The sequence below is a fragment of the Balaenoptera musculus genome, chromosome 11 (assembly GCF_009873245.2).
Source record: "Balaenoptera musculus isolate JJ_BM4_2016_0621 chromosome 11, mBalMus1.pri.v3, whole genome shotgun sequence".
Lineage (NCBI taxonomy): Eukaryota > Metazoa > Chordata > Mammalia > Artiodactyla > Balaenopteridae > Balaenoptera > Balaenoptera musculus.
The window spans coordinates 7,869,253-7,886,008 of NC_045795.1; the positions used below are offsets into that span (position 1 = coordinate 7,869,253).

Genomic DNA, 16,756 nt, shown 5'->3' on the forward strand with positions numbered 1-16,756 from the left:
TCCCCACTGGACTCTCAGACTTCCACAAAGGCCATTCTGTCAGTAGGTGATTTTCAAAATCAGTGTCCTTTGGGGGAAAACAGTAGAAAACTCCTATTCTGCTATTTTGCTCATAGACTGTTGTTTTAATGTTTGCCCTGGAACTTTGGATATGCCATGCTCCCAGAACTGCAGGCAAACAGGATGACTACTCATGATTTTGCATTTTGCCCTCATGTACCTTCTTGGAGAGGCTTCCAGAATTGGGAAGGAGTCAGGAGGACAGCTTCTTTGTTCCAATGGTGCTATGAATGCCTAGTTTGGTGCCTGGCATATAGAGGCATTCAATAAATATTTGCCAAGGGACCAGAATAAGAAACTTAGAAAATGCTAAGAAACTTAGAAAGTCATTTAGTGATGAACCTCTGCATAATTCCATATTGAATAATCCTTTATACATAGTCACAACTAAGTATTATTAATTGATTTACTGATTTTTAAAATGCATTAATCCAGGCAAAAGATATTTCAGTACTCCCCGTCAGACTGAGGAATTCAGCAATAAAGATTGTCTTTAATATTTCATATTCTCGGCATAGTACACATTGGTAGAAAAAACAAAGGAATTGGCGCTAGGAAAATGCCTCCACAGGAAGGATATTTTGGTAAAGAAGACTATTCTCGCTCCAGTGAAGGCTGTTGGCCTTTATCATTTTAAGCCACAGGGTGTCACCTCAGAGTAAGATTTCTTTAAATGCCTTAACTTAGGAGAACTTGGCTATTAATCATAGGGTTGATTCTGTGTAGCACTAAAAACCGTTTTATCAGAAGTATGAGTAAATGAATGTAATATGGACACCAAATTATTCTCTACAGCCTGTGCCCAAAATAAGTTCAGAAGCTCCTCAGATGGCAGAAGTCTTCAATTTTCATGGCAATGAAGAGAGCTGTGTTCAAAAGCAAGAGTACACTCCTTCTACCAGCCACCAACAAACGAGTTAGCATTCATTTGAGATCACTCTAGTTTCAGCCATGGTGTGTTTACTGCTTGTGTTCATTTTTGAAGTGCTGTGTGTACATAGTTTTAACCCCTTTATGAGAATGTCAAAAAGTCCTGGTTAAAAGAGGCATGCAGTTACCATGGAAACAAAGCTGAGCCAACTGCATCACTTAGGACCTGCATCCTTTAACAAGTGCACTGATTTCCCTAGGGGTCCCTGTTCTCTCTGGAGAGCCATTCCTTTGTTTCAGGTAAAGTACTTAACAAGATTGCCTCTTCAAAAAGGGTTTTCTATGCCAAATTATTTCTATGTCCCTGAAGCGGTCCATCTGGATGATCCCTGTTTAGTAGGTTCACAAATTCCAAGCAGCTCATTCAGGGGGCAACCAGCTTATTTACACAGTGTTCCTGGATTCGTCTCTCCATTGAAGGTAAATATCGTTTGTGCCAACAGATGCCCTGCTTTTCCATGGGTGGTGCATTAGCATGATAAATCAAAATTCAAGGCCATGCTTTGAGCTGTTGCTACAAATATGTTGTCAGAAGAGAAAAAAAAAATCCGGAAGGGGCAGAACAGGCAGCAAGGAAAGAAATGTAAAGAAACATAGTAGTTGTTCATTGGTGCCTAATTGGGGCTGGCTGGAATCCTTTCTAAGTGGTTTCTTTGGGCCCTGACTGGGATATGGACACCATGTGAGATTCAAGCATGAGCTCTATTTGTTTTGAGGCTGGAAGAGGACAGTGCTGTGTCTGGATTCTTTCTTTGAGTTTTAAAAATCATTTAGCCTTGAAACAGTGCAACTCCCTAGAAAATATCCACCCATACTTTTCAAACAAATGAACACACCTAATCTAAGAGCAGTGAGAAGAGATAGTTGCACCTCTCAAAGCTGAGAGTTTTTTCTTATGCTTTTCATTTTATTTTATTTTTTTTATTAGAGAGGCTGGTTGTGGGCTCTTTCTTTTCCAAGTGAGAATGTGACCTCTACCAAAGTTTTCAGTTTATGAAAATTCTATTATAACAAAGCAACTAAGGTGTCCCATGAAGGTCATCATTCATATATGATCATTTTATCTATATATCTGGTATTATTAATTTAGTTCTTTCTGCATTTGGTCGTCCTTTTCTCTCAATTAGATATTTATTATCTCTCTTGTTTTACCTCTCGTTTTGCTATTTCCTTTTTGTTTCTTTAATAGAAAATAATCTAAGTTGACATTTAAACTTAAGTTATTCATTTTTCTTAAAAATGTATCTTCTGTTTTACCACAGGGCATGAACTATTTTAACATTGACTATTCTCTGTTTTGCATAATTTTAATAGCAAAATTCTTTTTCTTTTCCTTCTGTCACTTTGATGTTTATGACTGGTATTTCCTACTATGGTGCTATTTCTAAAAATTAGTATTTTACAGTTCCTCCCAAAAGGTAGTTTTAGCAGATCTTAAAATGCTAAATTTTATTAATTTCAGTTTGTTACTTATGTAGTAGGTATTTGGGTCTCTGAGGTTTTTGATATTCCTGTATCTCTACCCTCACTGCTAGTATAAGATAATTAGAATACATTCTTGTTTTACTAAGATCCTTTTTTACAATATAAGATATATCTTATTTTGTAGAATCTTGGATATTCTGCAGCATTTACTCACTTATTCATTCTTTCATTCAGTGAATGTCTACTGATATCTACTATGCACCAGCCACTTTCCTACGTGTTAGATATTCTAGTGAACAAAACAGACAACATACCTGCCCTCACTGGACCTTACCTTCTAGTGGGGGAGACATAATACACAAGAAAAGTGAAATACGTAGTATTTTATATTGTGATAGAGGCTAAGTAAAAATTAAGCAGGGAAGGGGATTTAAGAGCTGGGGGGTTGGGTTGAAATTTTAGTTTGGATGGCCAGGGGAAACCTTAGTGTAGTTATGGGGGTGGTGGGGGGAGGCTGCAAGTCAGAAGAGCAGCAGGTGCAAAGGCCCTGAGGTGAGAGTGGCCCAGGGTCTGAGGAGCTGGAAGGAGACCAGGGTAGAGCAGTGGAATGCAGAAGGGGAAACTTGCCTCTTTGCTTTCCCACCATTTTGCCCAGCTCCCTGCACATAGTAACACTCAAATATTCATTGAGCAAATTCATGAAATTAAATTCCAGAACTTTCAGGGGGAAAATCTATAGTGACTAGCTAGATGTGGGAGGAGAGAGGGAAGAGCAGATGTCTTCCCAGTTAAGTGTGTGTGGCGGGGCTGAGTGTATGGTGGGGAAGAAAGAGCAGCTGGGGTGGGGAGGAATGGAAAAGAGTGGGTTTTGAGTGGAGATGTTGGGTAGGCAGTTGGAAACACAGGTTTGCTGCTTGAGAGAGCTCGGGCAAGAGAGGGATTTGGGGGATGACAGTTGAAGGGATGGGACTGATGAGCTCCTCCCTGGGAGCTGGCCTTGGACAGTCACGGTGTGGGGATGCAGAGGGGTATGGATTCTTTCTGTAGGCAGAGCCTCAGGCCTTGATGGTGGGAGAGAAGAGGATGGTAAAAAGCAGGAGTCGGGCCTGGTGCTAGTGCACTATTGACAGTGATAAGATGCCACTGATAAGACAGAGGGCCCGGATGGGGTGAGGACATGTTTGGGGTGAACTGAACATCAGAATAAAAGACACTGTACTTCTTATTTCCCTACCCCTATCTTTCCCCTCCCTGCCTCCCTCTCCCCACTGGTAACCACTAGTTTCTTCTCCATATCTGTGAGTCTATAAGAGGTACAAACTATGAGGTATAAAATAAGCTAGAAGGATATATTGTACAACATGGGGAATATAGCCAATATTTTATAATAACAATAAATGGAGTATAACCTTTAAAAATTGTGAATCATTGTATTGTACACCTGTAGCTTATCTCACATTGTACAGCAGCTCTACTTCAATTTTTTTTAAAAAGAAAATGTTTAGTAAATGCTGAACTGAAAACAGAATCTGTATTTAAATCTCATCAGCGGAGGCTCTCAGTCACTTGAGCTAGCGAGGACCCAAGATGAGCTCCTTTATGAGGCAGCTCTCAGTTCGGTGCTGAAGCTCCAGTGTCACCAGCAGGTGGCGCCCTCCGCGGGGTGATCCGATGCGCTTCCAAGGGCCAGTCTGCCTGGAAACCTCGCCGCCTTGCTCTTTAGCCCAGAGCCCTGGAAGTGGTTTTTTTTTTAAAGCAACCATCTGCCTTTTTTTTTTTTTTTTTTTTTAAATTAATTAATTTATTTTTATTTTTGGCTGTGTTGGGTCTTCGTTTCTGTGCAAGGGCTTTCTCTACTTGCGGCAAGCGGGGGCCACTCTTCATCGCGGTGCGCGGGCCTCTCACTATCGCGGCCTCTTTTGTTGCGGAGCACAGGCTCCAGACGCGCAGGCTCAGTAGCTGTGGCTCACGGGCCTAGTTGCTCCGCGGCATGTGGGATCTTCCCAGACCAGGGCTCGAACCCGTGTCCCCTGCATTGGCAGGCGGACTCTCAACCACTGCGCCACCAGGGAAGCCCCTGGAAGTGGTTTTGATGGCAACCATCACTGCTTTTCGTTTGACGCAGCTTGTATCTTGCTCAGGGGAGTGTTCCTGAATGTTACTGAGCTCATCAAAGGGATTGCACGTTCCCGTGGGTCGTCTTTCAGGCACCAGTAGACTTAGTGCTTTGATACTTGTGTTGTTCTTAGTCAACATGCCAAATGATAAGCAATTTGCAACGAGTAGGGAATGAGTTTCGCTTGCTGCTCATCAAGGCTAGATACTAGCAAAAAGAGAGCAAGATAAATTTAGGACCCAAGAAACGCGTGTGTGGTTATCAGCAAACTGCGCTTGCCTTCAGACAGAGCAGATGGTCATTTCGCTAAGTGGAAACAGTCGCGATTGGAAGAAGGCGATGCTCCAGGATGCCTTTCCTCAGTGGCAGAAGAAACAGACCTGGCAGGTAACGTTGTGCGCCCAGCCAGCCGGTCAAGCAAGAATGTGGCAAATGTGTAAGCGCTGAATGTCCCAACGGGAATTACAAGGCAGTTACAGTTTTAAGATCATAGTAGCTGCAGGACCCTAAAAACTAAGCACTTTGTCCTTTCAGAGACAAGTGCATTGCTGCACAAATGGTAGCTAAAAGCAAGCACTATCTCCTCCTGGCAATTTGATTTCTGCCTCTTAACTCTTTGTGGCAATTTTCAGGGCCTAGGTGTTCTTAAATTTACAGGTCTCTGCTTTAAGTGATGATTATTAGCTAAATTTTTGAGTTAGAAATATCCACTCTGTACAAATGAAGGAGACTGATCTGAAAAGGCTGCATATGTAGCGTTGGCCTTTTGGATGAGTGACACTATGATACTTTGAAACAAAAGGCTCCAAGAAGGCAAATTTGGAAGCCCTAAGGTACTCGAGGACTGTGGTTAAGAGCCAGGCAGCCTGGGTTCCAATCCTGGAGCTGTCAGTGTGAGCTTGCACCAGTTATGTGATATCTGTGTTAAAAGTGGGCATTAACAGTGCCTATCTCACTTGGATTTTGTGAGAATTAAATGAGTTGATACATACAAATCCCTTAGAACAGTGCCAGACCCCTCATGAGCCCTCGTAAAACTCCTTGGCACCCAGAAGCTGTTATGCCAACATTGCCCCTAGAAATGCCCCTACCCATCACATCCTCCGAAAAGCCTCTTACAACACCTCAGCCTGCTTCTTAGACATACTATCAGCTGCTCTGATTTAAAGTGCTGGGAAAGTTTGGATGCAATGAGCACTTGCCAGAGAGTGAGTTTTAGTGGGAAGCAGCACGAAGCATCCGCTGAGGACTCTGGGCTCAAGCTGGCCTGGTGGGTCACGGCCAGAGTCAGCCCTGCTGCGGTCACAGCCAGGCAGCCAGTGGGGCTTCTGTGGATCGCATCTGTGCTTCCAAATGACTGTCCGCGCTCTGGGCAGTGGGTGGACTGAGCGCACCTATTCTGAGCCCTTTGTTAGTTTTATTTAATGTTCTATTCTTGTTCAGAAGGCATTTCTACTTCGTCCTTAAAAGTTATTCCAGAGAACTTGAAAGGTTCTGCGATGATCACCACCTTTGAAAACTTCACTAGAGAACTGAAAAGAAAATACGAGGTAATGGTCCACTGAAAATGAAAAGCTAGCTCATTATGTGTTTAAAGTAAACAGGTTCATATTCATTAATACCATTGTTATCCTTCCTGTGTGAAGGTGTCCCTGAGTCTCTGGGGAGGTAGCTTTGTCTTAGCTGTGGTCACTGAATTTAGTGCCTTTGTGAATTGTGGTTGATAAGACAGCTATTCCATGTCCATTTGCTACCATGGGACCAGATGGACCTATATGGAAAGGTTTGGTTTTGTTGATCGCATTCTCAGAAAACTGGACAACCAGGAAGCAGTGATTTGGTCACAGTGATAGACAAGGAAGAGAAGGCAGGGGGACCATGTGGATGAGAGAGGTGTCTGGGACAAAGAAGGAGGTGACCGTGGGCAGGTGGTCAGCTGAGTGGTGGCCAATTGAGACACACCGCACATACAGGCCGTCACAAAACCTTGCCTGCAAGGTGAACTTTGAAACCACTTCCATCCCCTCCATTTTGTCCTACTATTTATAAATCCCTACTGAGTTATTTATTAGCACATTTGAGAAAAGTATCTTACCCTAACATAGATTCATTGAACTAACTTGGAAGATCTCCAATCTTATTTTCTGCAATACCAGTGTAAGCTAATTTATCATGGAAATTTGTTCATGATATTCAATATGTGTATTAATAGCATGAATATAAGTTTTACTATTTTTAGCTTATTGTCCTTTATGGGTATCAAACCTGAGGTAACACACGAAGTGTGTGGCATGGTGTCTTATTACAGTTCTTTAGTGATAATGTTTGCTGTGAATATTATGTGCAGGCAACATCTTTTTAATACAAAGCCCACACCCGATTTGGGTAGTTATGTTTAACCCAACCGTGCTCATTTTGTTATTGTTATGGTTTAGCTTAGGTACAGAAGGAGCCCACTTTATTCAGAAACTGCAAAGCAAGCACCAGATTGCCTAATAAAACTTTTAAACCAGATACATCTGTGCAAGTAAGTGTTGGGTTCAAAACAAGTTTATGGACTTGGGATCCCTCACAAACAACATTTCCAAGGGGAAAGAAGAGAAAGGAGACGTGTATTTTTTTTTTTATAAATTTATTTTATTTATTTATTTATTATTATTATTTTTTTTTGACTCTGTTGGGTCTTCGTTTCTGTACGAGGGCCTTCTCTAGTTGCGGTGAGCGGGGGCCACTCTTCATCGCAGTGCGCGGGCCTCTCACCATCGCGGCCTCTCTTGTTGCGGAGCACAGGCTCCAGACGCGCAGGCTCAGTAGTTGTGGCTCACGGGCTTAGTTGCTCCGTGGCATGTGGGATCTTCCCAGACCAGGGCGTGAACCCGTGTCCCCTGCATTGGCAGGCAGATTCTCAACCACTGTGCCACCAGGGAAGCCCAGGAGTCGTGTATTTTTAAGACAAGAACCGTCTAGAGAAAAATATGAAGTATCTTTGCAGTAAGATTAAGAAGGTCTTGTGTCAGGTCCAGGCGGTCCCAGTGAAATTCGTTGCTTTTGTTTTTGTCAGACTGAATAAACTAGAACAGTTTCACACTTTCGTTCTTCAAGAGCTGAGCAATCTTGAGGAGGATATTGGGGGTCTGCAGCGCCTTGAAGAGGATGTTCTGGTAAGTTCTTTTTGTTTGGAACATTCTCTGTGACTTAAGAGGATCTGTTCCCGGGTGGAGTGACTGTCAACCACTTCAACCAACCAACCTTTTGTTCAATTTTAGGAATTTTGGGGGAAACAGTCTGATGATCTGAGATCATTCTGTGAACTGCAACTGCTGAGGTATTTATTTATTTATTTTTTAACAAGCATTCTTTCTAGAAGTATCTTAGTGGAAGTATGAGGTATTTAGCTAGAGCATGAGCGGTCGATGTTGGTAAAAGCTTATGTAAGTAGCTAATTAGCCGCGTCTTTTCTAAGCAGCCACTTCCGGGGCACTCTCTGGGCACAGGGTGTGGCTTGGAATATCGCTCAGGATCATCCGAATTTCAGTGTTTTTTGATACAAAGTGTTTTCTTTTTAAGCAATATTTTAAAAAATTAAAATAGATTTTAAGAAAAATATAGAGGTTTCTGTGTGAACAGTTGATTTTCATTTAAACTGAATTGTGTTCTTGAAAGAATATATTCTATACACCTTACATATAATATATGTAAATATTTTAAACATATATATATATATTTTAAAACAACACATGGGTTTATCTTGCTGCACGTTCCTTTCACTGTGATTAGTCAGTTATATTCTGAGGCTGCAGCTTCTATCCATTTGGACCATTGTTCCTCTTTCTAGAATGTAGGGAGTCGGGGAATGGAGAGTGGAGCCCTTCACTCCACTGCCTGTGCCCTGGGAGAAATTCTAGTGTTTTCTTCCTGCTTGAATCAAAAGGGATCCCTATATAAAGTTATAATGGCTAAAGCTTTCTCTACTAGTTGAGCATCAGCTTTTATCACAGAAATGTAAGTCACGTGGTTTTAAAAAGGATATTGTTCTTCTTTTCCTTTTAAAATATTTATTTATTTATTTATTTTTGGCCGCACCGTGCAGCATGTGGTTCCCCGACCAGGGATCGAACCCTCGCCCCCTGCATTGGAAGCTCAGAGTCTTAACCACTGGTCCGCCAGGGAAGTCCCCAAAAGGGTATAATTCTGATCACATCGTGCATTTCAAACCAGAACAACAAAAACTGTCAAAATTTGAGTTATCCATTCTGCTATTTACTCCAGTTAACATAATGAATAATAATGACAGCATAGTCTATAGATTTTCAAAGTTCTTTCATACACACATCGTCTTCCATGTACCATTATACATGATGAAAGTGGATATCCATTTAAATTCTCTTCACTGAATGCCCATGGTTGGTTATGAATGGTTCTCAAACTGGTTGGAATAAGACCTCCTAACACTTTTAAAATTTATTGAGGATCCCCAGAGAGCTTTTGCTTTGTGGGTTATATCTGTGAATATTTTCCACATTAAAAATTGAGACTGAGTTTTTTAATGTATTTAGTTAAAAATAACAGTGATAAATCATTACATACTGATGTAAATAACAGACTTTTATGAAAAATAATTAGACTTTTCAACACAAGAAATTTGAGAAGAGTAGCATTGTTTTATGTTTTTGCAAATCTCTTTAATGTCTGGCTTAATAGAAGACTTTATATCTGCTTCTGGATTCAATCCGTTGTGACACCACACAACTCGTGGCCTCTAGAAAACTCCACTGTACATTTGTGAGAGAGGAAGAATGAAGAAAGCAAATAATGTCTTAGTACTAGTAACATTATTACCAAAATAGTTTTGACCTCACAGAACCTTTGGAAACATAGTCTCCTTAGGGGTCCCAAAGGTTCACACTAGAATTTTGACATCTTTGAGAAACTGAAAGTTCTTGCATCATAGTAGTATAAGGGGGACAGTTACTTGAAATGAAGCTGGGAGCATGACTAACTCTCTGTGACCACGTTTGTTTGTTTGTTTGTTTGTTTGTTTATGGCTGCGTTGGGTCTTCGTTGCTGCACGCGGGCTTTCTCTAGTTGCAGCGAGCGGGGGCTACTCTTCGTTGCGGTGCGCGGGCTTCTCATTGCGGTGGCTTCTCTTGTTGCGGAGCACGGGCTCTAGGCATGCAGACTTCAGTAGTTGTGGCTTGCGGGCTCTAGAGCGCAGGCTCAGTAGTTGTGGCGCACGGGCTTCGTTGCTCCGCGGCACGTGGGATCCTCCTGGACCAGGGCTCGAACCCGTGTCCCCTGCATTGGCAGGCGGAGTCTTAACCACTGGGCCACCAGGGAAGCCCTCTGTGACCATGCTGAGGAGTTTGAATTTTATACTTAGGGTGAAGGAAAATATGGATGGGTTTGAGCAAAGGCATTGGGTGTGATGGTGATATAATCTGATTTATACTGTAAGAAAATCTTTCTAGTTGCTATGTTGAAAATTGATTGGAAGAGGGAAAAGTAGCGGAGGAAAGCTTGACTGGAGGCCTTTGGAGAGGGTGAGAAATGGAGAGACTCCAGATACGTTTGGGAGCTGGAATTAGTAAATTACTGACAGATGGAAGCAGTAGGTAAAGGAAGGAGAGTTAGGGATATGCCTCCTAGGTTGCTGTCTTCTAGCAATTGGATGGTGCTGCCACTTAGAGAAGGAAGACTGGGGAGGGAAGTGTGGCTGGAGCAGAACCTAGAGTTCATTTGTTAACTTTTTTTTTTTTTTTAATTTTTATTTATTTATTTATTTATTTATGGCTGTGTTGGGTCTTCGTTTCTGTGCGAGGGCTTTCTCTAGTTGCAGCAAGTGGGGGCCACTCTTCATCGCGGCGCGCGGGCCTCTCACTATCGCGGCCTCTCTTGTTGCGGAGCACAAGCTCCAGACGCGCAGGCTCAGTAGTTGTGGCTCACGGGCCTACTTGCTCCGCGGCATGTGGGATCTTCCCAGACCAGGGCTCGAACCCTTGTCCCCTGCATTGGCAGGCAGATTCTCAACCACTGCGCCACCAGGGAAGCCCCCATTTGTTAACATTTTAACTTTCAGTTGTCCACGCACCTCCAAGTGTTGATGAGAACCTGGAAAAATGGACAATTTTCCAGAAAAATACAATTTAATAAAACAGACTTCTAAACAGATGTGAAAACATAGGCAAATATTCATAGAAGAAATAAAGTTGTTAAAGAACTTCCCTCCAAATATGTGTATGGTCCAGATTGCATCACAGAGGAATTCTACCAGTCCTTTAAAGCGGGATAACTTTAGTGTTGTTGAAACTATTCTAGCACATAGGAGAATAAAAATTCTCAATTTTTTTTAATGAATCTTGCATTGCAATACCAAAACAAGAAAAATTGCAGAGAGACCCATGGAATAATCTCACTTATGATCACAGGTGGTACCATCAGAAGTCAGTCACATTTTAGTTAAAAGAAGGAGGCAAGGAGGTATTTTCTTCCAGGAAGAGGCTGAGGATTTTGGGGAATTTGTTGCCAAGAGATTGAGCTGTAGGGGCTAGAGAGGAGGAGCTCAGGAGGGTGGGGAAGGGGAGTAGATTGGGGCAAAGGAGGAGATGTACAACCAGCAGCTGGTGAGAACGGGTGACAGTGTGGGTGACAACGGCTGTCTTTTGGCAGTTACGAAGGCAAAGAGGGATTTGAAACCAGACAGGATTGACTCTGAGAGACTTTTAAAGGAGAGAGTTTATAGAATTGCCACTGTGATCCCTAATGCTTCCCGGATGGGCCAGTGGCTCACGGGGCTACCACTCCAAGAGCTTTCTGGCAGTGGTGTCAGGCCCACCGAGTAAATAAATACGGAATGTGTAGAGCACCTGCCACCTCTTCTGTTTTTGGACACAGTCATTTTAAGGACAACCACCCTCCCACCCAGCTAGATTCTTCGAATGCTATTTTGTTCATTCCTACAGCATTTAATAACGGGGCTTGTTGAGCAGATATCAACTTTGAGATTTTCTTCAAGCTAGAGGTCGGAATTAGATTCCCTAAGTAGACCATATCCAAATACACTTTAATAAGAATGCAATTTCATTTATCTTAAAGAATTTAGTATTTCTTTTTTGAAAACGTGTGTTCTGTTTCATTTTATTTGAGAGTAAATGAAGTGGGTGATTTTCTAAAAATTCCTTCTGTGTCCAAAGTTGTGATTTGAGATTTCTGACACAGCAGTTATTCCACTTCTAGGAAATGACCTTAAAGATGAAATCGGACTGTGCAAAGACATGTAGACCAACATGTATTACAAACTACTCTAATAGGGAGATATTGGAAGGTATCTAGATGCCCAGCTAGTGTTTGGTTAAGTAGATTGATACATTCATGTGATATACCATGTTGCCATCAAAAAGAATGACTTCGATCATATTGACTTGAAAGATGTTCAACATGAGTAAAAAGTAAAAGCTTGTTGCAAAGCAGCTTCTGTAACAAAATCCCACTTTTTTTTTTTTAAAGATTGTACCAATTTACACTTTTTTAAAATAAATTTATTTTATTTTTGGCTGCATTGGGTCTTCGTTGCTGTGCGCAGGCTTTCTCTAGTTGTGGTGAGCGGGGGCTACTCTTTGTTGTGGTGCGCAGGCTTCTCATTGCGGTGGCTTCTCTTGTTGTGGAGCACGGGCTCTAGGCACACAGGCTTCAGTACTTGTGGCGCGTGGGCTCAGTAGTTGTGGCTCACAGGCTCTAGAGCGCAGGCTCAGTAGTTGTGGCGCACGGGCTTAGTTGCTCTGCGGTATGTGGGATCTTCCCGGACCAGGGCTCGAACCCGTGTCCCCCATATTGGCGGGCACATTCTTTTTTTTTTTTTTAAACCTTTAATTATTATTTATTTATTTATTTATTTATTGGCTGTGTTGGGTCTTCGTTTCTGTGCGAGGGCTTCTTCTAGTTGCCGTAAGCGGGGGCCACTCTTCATCGCGGTGCGCGGGCCTCTCACTATCGTGGCCTCTCTTGTTGTGGAGCACAGGCTCCAGACGCACAGGCTTAGTAGTTGTGGCTCACGGGCCCAGCTGCTCCACAGCATGCGGGATCCTCCCAGACCAGGGCACGAACCTGGGTCTCCTGCATTAGCAGGCAGATTCTCAACCACTGCGCCACCAGGGAAGCCCGCGGGCACATTCTTAACCACTGTGCCACCAGGGAAGCCCTCCATCTGTTTTTAATGTTAGATGAGGGTGCATATGTTCGTATGTTCACTCACTCAATGAACTGTTGAGTCTTTTAGGTAACAGCTACTGTCTTAGATCCTGGGGGTAGAACAAAAGGCAAGAGGTCCTCGACCTCATAGGGAGTACATTCTAGTAGGAAGGTAGATGGTAAACAATTAAACAGATAAGAATTCATGATTAAAAAAAAAAGAATTCATGATAGTGGTAAAGGCTAAGAAGGAAAAAAGTGTGAGGTGAGAGAATCTGATAGTATGGAAAGAGGAGAGTCAAGTCAAACCTTCCGAAGGAAGTGAAATTTGCGTTCAAACTTGATGGGTGAGATGGAGCCACTGGTGGGAGAGCGGGGCAGGAGCACTTCGGAGGAAATGGACGGGATGTCTGAGGCCGTAAGCAGCTTGGTATGTTCTAGGAATTCAGTGAGGGCCAAACAAAAAGACTGAGGGTGTAGCGGTATAAGATGAGGTCAGAAGGTGGGTGCATGGTGCTGGTGGTCACCTAGGGCCCTGCAGGCCACAGTAAGGACACTGGATTAGATTCTAATTGCAATGAAAGGGATAAAAGTAAAGGACTGTCCGTTCTCAAGGGCGTGTGTGTGTTGGTGTGGGGAGTCAGATCAAGGTGCCGGGACACATGGAGCTGGAAGGGTTGCTGGTGGGTTAGATGTGGTGGGTGGGGAAACAGCAGGATTAAGGGCAACTTCCAGCTTGGGGCTTGAGCAGCGAGGTGGAAATCGGTGTCATGTAAGGAAATACTGAAGACTAGGAAAGGTCTGGTTTTATGGGTAAGGGGAGGAGGAGGATGTGGATAGATACTGAAGACTTGATTTGACACATACATCTGATTTGTGACTTCAGCGTCTGGATGGAGTTGTCAGGTGGGTAACTGGAAGTTCAGGACTGAAACTCACGGCAGAGGGGCTTGAGCACGAGACTGGATGAGTTGACTTAGGGACCAGTTGTAGAGAGCAGTTGTTCCAGGACAGAATTCTCGGGCTGCTCCAGCGTGTTGAAGTTTGAAAAGGGAGAGGAAGCCAGCAGAAGAGGGCGAGAGGGCTTCCCTGGTGGCGCAGTGGTTACGAATCCACCTGTCAGTGCAGGGGACACGGGTTCGAGCCCCGGTCCGGGAAGATCCCACGTGCCGCGGAGCAACGAAGCCCGTGCGCCACAGCTGCTGAGCCTGCAAGCCATAACTACAGAGCCCGTGTGCCACAACTACTGAGCCTGTGCTCTAGAGCCCACGAGCCACAACTACTGAAGCTCGTGTGCCAAGAGCCTATGCTCCACAACAAGAGAAGCCACCGCGATGAGAAGCCCACGCAGCGCAACTAGAGAAAGCCTGTGCGCAGCAATGAAGACCCAACTCAGCCAAAAATAAATAAATAAAATAAATAAATTTATAAAAAAAAAAAAAAAGAAGAGGGCGAGAAAGAATTGTCCAAGGACGGGGTGGTGTTGCAGAGGATGAGAGCGTGTGGGTACATGAATATGTAGTAAGAGGTCTAGATTCTGGAAGATTTTCATCAAAATGTCATCTGTGGTTATTTCTGTGTGGTGACATTTTAGGTGACTTTACTTTCTATATAGGCTGTTCTGTGTTTTTAGAATTTAGTGCAAGATATAAATTACTTTTGTGTAATAAACTCAAACAGCATAACATTTATAAAGTAAGAGTGAACTTTTTCCCCTCTCCCTAACCCTCCCTCTTCTCTATGATCCAGAGAGAACTATCTCCTTACTGTTTAGTACATGTTCTTCTAGATATTTTCTCTATGTTTATGTAAGGATATATACAAATCTCTTTATAAGTTTAATTATATTTTAAGTGACATAAATGATATACTAAATATTATGAGTATTGCTCTTCCTTTGTTCTCTCAGTAACAGAAGTAGGATTCCTTTCCAAGTCAATAGTAAGGATCTGCTAATTTTTTAAATAACTGTAAAGTATTCTAGCTTATGGGCCTACTACAACTTATACATGTGATTTCCTATTGATGAACATTCAGATTATTTTAAATTATTTCAAATAAATCTGTAGTGAATACCCTTGTACCTATATCTTGAATGACTTTCATTATCAGGAAGACATTACTGTTTCATTTGGGGGAAACAAAAATAACAAATCTCCAAATCAGAATAGTACTAAAAGAGGATATGGGTAAAAGACTAATCTGGGCTAAGAATATTAGAATTCCCAGCCCTAGTGGGGAATTGGATCAAATGCGAATTAAATGTACGTGTTATAGTTGGTCATATGTAAGAGAAATCAGACTCCAGCGGCTAAACCAAATAGGAATTTAATTTTAACCCTGTAAGCAGCAGCCCGGAGGGCTGAAACAGCAGCTTTAAGTGGTCGTTAGGGACCCAGGTTCTTCTAGCTTTCCACTCTGCCATCCTTCATGGGGCTTTGGGCTTCTTGGTCACAGGATGGCAGCTCTGCCTCTAAGCATGTCTTCTATACTCCAGGCAGGGAGAAGGGGATGGGTGAAGGATTTGGTAAAAGACGTGTGCCACTAAAATCTATCCTCCCTTTTTTTGTTTTTGGCTGTGCCATGTGGCACGTGGGATCCTAGTTCCCCAAGAAGGGATCAAAGCCATGCCCCCTGCCGTGGAAGTGTGGAGTCTTAACCACTGGACCGCCAGGGAAGTCCTTCTCCCCTTTTTTTAAAATTAAGGAAACAGTTTTCATGGAAGCCAAACCAATAGACTTTTGTCTCCATCTTGTCGAGTCATGTGAACCTCCCTAGTTACAAGGGAATCTGGGGTGGCAAGAATCTAACTGAGCATATTACCATCCTCCCGCAAAGTGGGGTTCTGTTAATAAGGAAGAAGGGGAGAACAGATGTTGGATAGGTAACCAGTAATGTCAGTCATGCCTAAATTAAATTATACGTGCTGAACACAGGAAAAAATGGAGAAGTAAATTGCACAGGTGATTCTGTCTGCCATTCTTCTCAATGAGCATGCGCCCTAGTGTTTGCATGAGGATGGGAGACTGTGTTGCCTCAGTTGACATCAGCTCCTACTTACCTCTTGTGTGAGCATCCAACTGGGCTCAGTGACAACCTGGTTATTAACAACATGCAGTTTTTTCATACAAGGTGGCCCCGAAAGCCAGCCCAGCCACTTTATCTGGTCCTTCACCCAAGAAATAGCTGTCTTTTCTCCAACACCAGAGGGAAGAATAACCTAGTGCATTAGACTGTCAGGAGATGGCATGTGTGTCTTGAAAGCAGCACATGTTTAAGAGAATTTTGAGAGCGATTTTGACCCTGGGCAGTTTCCCCCATTGCACTGACCTTAGCTTCCAGTGGCCGTGTAAGATGCAACTTCAGTGAATATCTGAGTTAAGGATGGAGCCGATGAAAAGGAGTGACATTCATGTTGGCTTGCTGAGTTCCAGAGACCAGGAAGGGGATAGTTCAGGCTCCACTAACTACTGTTCTCCTGTTCCTTTTCCACCAGTCTGAGCCACGGGAAGGAGATAAATCTACCTCAGGCCACAGCAGCGGTGCCTTAATGCTCTGTGCTCATTCACTCCAAACGGAATTCCTGAGACCAGTCAAGTTGGAATAGTCTGTAATATGTTGGTAGTTTGTCCATTTGTTTACAAAGGTTAACCTTTTGTATTAAAATTTGGTCAGAAAATAGGAAATTCAGGATGTTTAGCAACTTGGAGTGATTTGCTTTTTTTTTAAATGATTTTTTAAAGTAAAATTGATTTTTGAGAAGTGTCTTCAAGTTATTTGGGGGCAGGGAAACCTCAGCATCTGTATATATACTACTTAGTATATCTCTTTAAGGGAGGGTTTACTTTTATTTTCATAGCTCAGATGAAAATGGTGTTGTATTTTGAAATAGTTACTCTTTCATTTGATCTGCAAATATTCTAGTTTCTGTAGAACTTTAACAAAACTACCAGCTTTAGCAGAGGAGAAATATTCATCTTTCAGTAATTACTAAATGCTCTAATAAAGTCTGGTGCATGAAGTTGTATATACAGTTGAGTG

General features: G+C 42.7%; 1 protein-coding gene across 1 annotated transcript in view; it reads left to right on the forward strand.

Annotated features, from left to right (window-relative positions):
• Window positions 1-16,295, forward strand: part of SYCP2L (synaptonemal complex protein 2 like) — a 68,076-nt gene extending 51,781 nt beyond the window's left edge. Inside the window, exons 25-30 of the mRNA XM_036870068.1 lie at window positions 4,817-4,918; window positions 5,975-6,081; window positions 6,967-7,058; window positions 7,593-7,692; window positions 7,798-7,856; window positions 16,212-16,295. Of these exons, the coding sequence (XP_036725963.1) occupies window positions 4,817-4,918; window positions 5,975-6,081; window positions 6,967-7,058; window positions 7,593-7,692; window positions 7,798-7,856; window positions 16,212-16,266 (515 nt within the window). The 3' untranslated portion in view covers window positions 16,267-16,295. The remainder of the gene's footprint in view (window positions 1-4,816; window positions 4,919-5,974; window positions 6,082-6,966; window positions 7,059-7,592; window positions 7,693-7,797; window positions 7,857-16,211) is intronic.
• The last annotated feature ends 461 nt before the right edge of the window (window positions 16,296-16,756 follow it).